This window comes from Lathyrus oleraceus, chromosome 5 (genome assembly GCF_024323335.1).
Source record: "Lathyrus oleraceus cultivar Zhongwan6 chromosome 5, CAAS_Psat_ZW6_1.0, whole genome shotgun sequence".
Taxonomy (NCBI): Eukaryota; Viridiplantae; Streptophyta; class Magnoliopsida; order Fabales; family Fabaceae; genus Lathyrus; species Lathyrus oleraceus.
Window position 1 is genome coordinate 608,659,183 of NC_066583.1, and position 3,817 is coordinate 608,662,999.

A 3,817-nucleotide genomic window follows, 5' to 3' on the forward strand; every position below is an offset into this window, starting at 1 on the left:
CGTTTGAGCTTGTACCCTTTGTTTGTTTATATAACCACATGAATGTAACCCGCAGCCCAAACACTTCCATACCTTGTTCATAGTCAATGTTATGTCTTTAAGCTGTGTTAAATTCTAAGTTTTGCGTAACCCCATAAGTATCTGGAAGTAAGGTGAGTACGGAAAAAACTTAAGAAAAACGATCATAAAAAAAAAGAAAACAAAAGAAAAAAAACTCTTCGATGGCACGAGAAAAGCACTAACCAAATGAGAAGCACTCAATTGAAAAAAAAGAGAGAAGAGAAAATCAAAGAAAAAAAGAACTGAGCAATACAAAGTGAAAAAGAAAAGAATTGGAAATGAGATGTAGAACAAACACAGTGAAAAGAATAATGACATTGGCTCTGAACCCAAACCACTTGTTTTCCCTTTTGTTTGTATTTACCCCACCGTAATCCAATCCCCGTTACAATCCAAAAGACCTCAAAAAGTGTGTGTTGTGTGTAGTTGATACGGAAGGAGAAACTATTCAAATTTATGAGTTGATATTGCATATTCTGAAATATGAGTGTAAACACCTTAATCCTGAGAGACTTTGTGAGAGTGTGATATAAGCTAACAGGTGAAGTAGTACGTCAATGTGGAAGTACGGCGGAAAAATCATTAGGAAAAGCAGGGACTATGAAAGGGAGAATGAAGACGTTGGGGAAAGATCTCAACAATATTATGGTAAGAATTAAATTTTGGGAAGTGACACACTTTGTCGTGTAGAACATTACTCGAGGACAAACAATGAGTTAAGTTTGGGGTTGTGATCAGTCACCATTTTCACTATGTTTTCATTACTTATCTGACAAGAAACCAAGGATTATGTAACACTTTGTACGCATTATGGTACCTTTTAAGTTAGTTTTCATTTACGTAAGTTATTTAAGCATTTTATCAATTTTTAGTTTTATTTTGTGTTTTCAGGATTTTATGCCTTGGTTGTCTGTATTTATGCCCACCAGATCCATGTAGAAGACCTAACAAACTCAATGCGAGAAAGTGGAAAGTTTTAGAGTTCGAGGAAAGAAGATTTCTCCACACAGGGGGCCTAACACGGCCACCCGTGTCACCTGACACGTGTCATGTTAGGATAAAGGCAACTCAACCACAAGGAATGGCCAAGATAGGGTCCTAACACGGCCTCCCGTGTCAGCTAACACGGCCCGTGTCAGATCACCTGGGGCGTGTCAGGAAGGAAGTGACAAGGCATAGAGCTGACACGGCCACCCGTGTTAGCTGACACGGACTGTGTTAGCCCATGCGCATGATCTTCCAATTTTGGGCTTTTTACCCAGGCTTGAGCTACAAGGACGTCTTGGGGATTTCTAACCTTTGTTGATGGGTTTTTCACTATTTTAGGAGAGTTTCTACAAGAGAAGGGGACTTTGGAAGAAGGAGAACACAAATAATTATCAAACGATCGAGAATTACATAGATCAAGGAATTTGGAGGGTGGAAGATTTTCATGAGCGGAAGCGATTGAAGATCCAAGTCATCCAATTACTTGTAATGTGTATTTTTTTATCTTAAATCTGTTTTAAACAATGTGAGTAGCTAAACTCCTCAATGCTAAGGGGTGTCCCTGATTTAGATCTATAATGACTTTGAGTTTACGATTGCATTTATAATATTGTTTTTATAGTAATCTTCTGATGTGTTTAATGCTTTGTCTTTCAGACCAATCGATATTATTATATGGTTATCAATTAGGCTGGACCGCCATTGGTAAGATTTTTATAAGATTACTCTGCAGTAGATATCACCTAGGACTAGGGATACCCTATATGAATCAGAGCATTCTTGATATAATAAGACTTAACTTCACCGATAATTTCCTATGGACATAGAAATTAGGGTATAATAATTAAAGGTTTTCTCACCAAGGACTTTGGATAAAATACCCTTGAGAACTTGTAGTAATTGATATTTATTGATGCAATAGTAACTCAGAGTTGTTATAGGGACAACGTATACACCTTCCCAGGCATTGTTCCTCTTTCCTTGCAAACCTTTATTTTTACAGTATTATTTTCTTTTGCCTTTATTTTTATAAATCAGAATCTAAAACCCCCAACAATAGTTTTTGTTTAATTGAACGATGATTTGAACTCGATATTGACTTGTAGTCCTTGAGATAGACATTCAGGGAATTTCCCCTTTATAACTATAAAAGGCAAAATAGTGCACTTGCTATTTTTCCGATCACAACCCCAAACTTAATTTTTTTCATATACTTTAAGACTATACTTCTACCTAACTTCAAAGAGAGTGTGGAAATAAAAGACCTTTCGAGTAATATGGCTAAGAATTTTAGGCTACGTCAACAAAAGAAAGGCTTAAGCTCAAAGTGGTTAGCAATGGATATACCTATTACTACATGGTGGTTTACAAAGGCTAAAAGTTATTAAACAAAAAATTGCATCAATGTGTGTTGGTCAAACCAAATAACTTAATCAGAAATAGATCAAACTAGATAAGAGAGTAATGCATGGATACACTCATAAAGAAAGAAAAATGCACAATGGAAATATTTTGCTCAAACCTTACAAGATAAGGTATTTGTAGGTTGAATACAAGTCCGGTGATTCTTTTCTCATCCTTCGCCTTCAAGTTGCTAGTTGTTATTGTGATGATCAAGTTTCTTTTTGGATCATTTGTTTAATGCTAAAGTGATAAACTTGCAATCTAAAAGAAACAAAACAGCTATAAACTTGTTTATTAAAGACAATTGAGATCTTCATGGAAAATTTATGTTTAAGTAGCTGCTTCCTCTCGGTATGGTATTGAATAAAATAAAATAAATTCTGCAAAACAAAAACTAATTAAAAGAAATGGGTTGCCTCCCATCCAACGCTTCTTTTTCGTCAATAGCTTGACGTCTCATTTTCAAAACACGTCAAGTGCAAGGGATACCCTAACGCCGATGAAAACTCTTTTTCTCATTCTCTTGTGAACTTTATTACCTTTCTCTTTCAATTTATAGCATGTCCCAATATCCTCCACATATGGTTTCCATTGATATGCATTAAACACCATATTTTCCTTGTTAAACTTCAAAATTAATTCAGTTGTCTCCACATCTATTTTTGCTCTCCCGGTTGCCAAGAATGGGCGTCCGAGAATCACTGACCCTTTCGAATTATTTTTCATATCAATCACCACAAAGTCTACAGGGAAGGTCAAACCATCGACATGAACTAGCACATATTGTAGAATACCAAGCGGACGAGTCACAGATGAATCGACCAAAGTGAGGGTCATGTTGCCCGGTATAATGTCTTTTATCTCCAATTCCTTAAGTTTGCTCAGCAGAATGAGATTGGTACTCGATCCTAAGTCACATAAAGCATGTGGAATTTTTATCCCCCCAATGGTGCAAGTGATGCTGAATTCCCCTGGATCCTTCATCTTTGGTGGAACTTCCATTGATTCTACCATCTTTTATTTCTTTGTCATGTTGACGTGTTCTTGAGGCAACTTTTGTTTTCCACCTTTCAGCAATACCTGCACAAACTTAGCAAACTTGGGAATTAACTCTAAAATTTCATGAAAAAAGATACTAAACTGAAGTTATATCAACACTTCTTTAAAAAATTTAAACATTCCAGCCTCATCCCCATGTACCAGCTTCTTCTTAATGATGAGATATGGTAGTTTTATGTAATCTGGTAAATGTGGGTTTGGTTCGTTCAGAATTTGATCATTTGTTCCCTTCCAAGGAGAATTTTTATCAATTAGTTGATCAATGGCGACTCCTCTTTCCTCTTTGTCACCTTGATTTCCATTTTCC

General features: G+C 36.1%; 1 protein-coding gene across 1 annotated transcript; it reads right to left on the reverse strand.

Moving 5' to 3' along the window:
* Nucleotides 1–2,913: 2,913 nt before the first annotated feature.
* Nucleotides 2,914–3,465, reverse strand: LOC127082386 (uncharacterized). Its single transcript, XM_051022622.1, has one exon. The coding sequence runs from the start codon at nt 3,463–3,465 to the stop codon at nt 2,914–2,916; it is 552 nt and encodes a 183-aa protein (XP_050878579.1).
* Between the last annotated feature and the right edge of the window lie 352 nt (nt 3,466–3,817).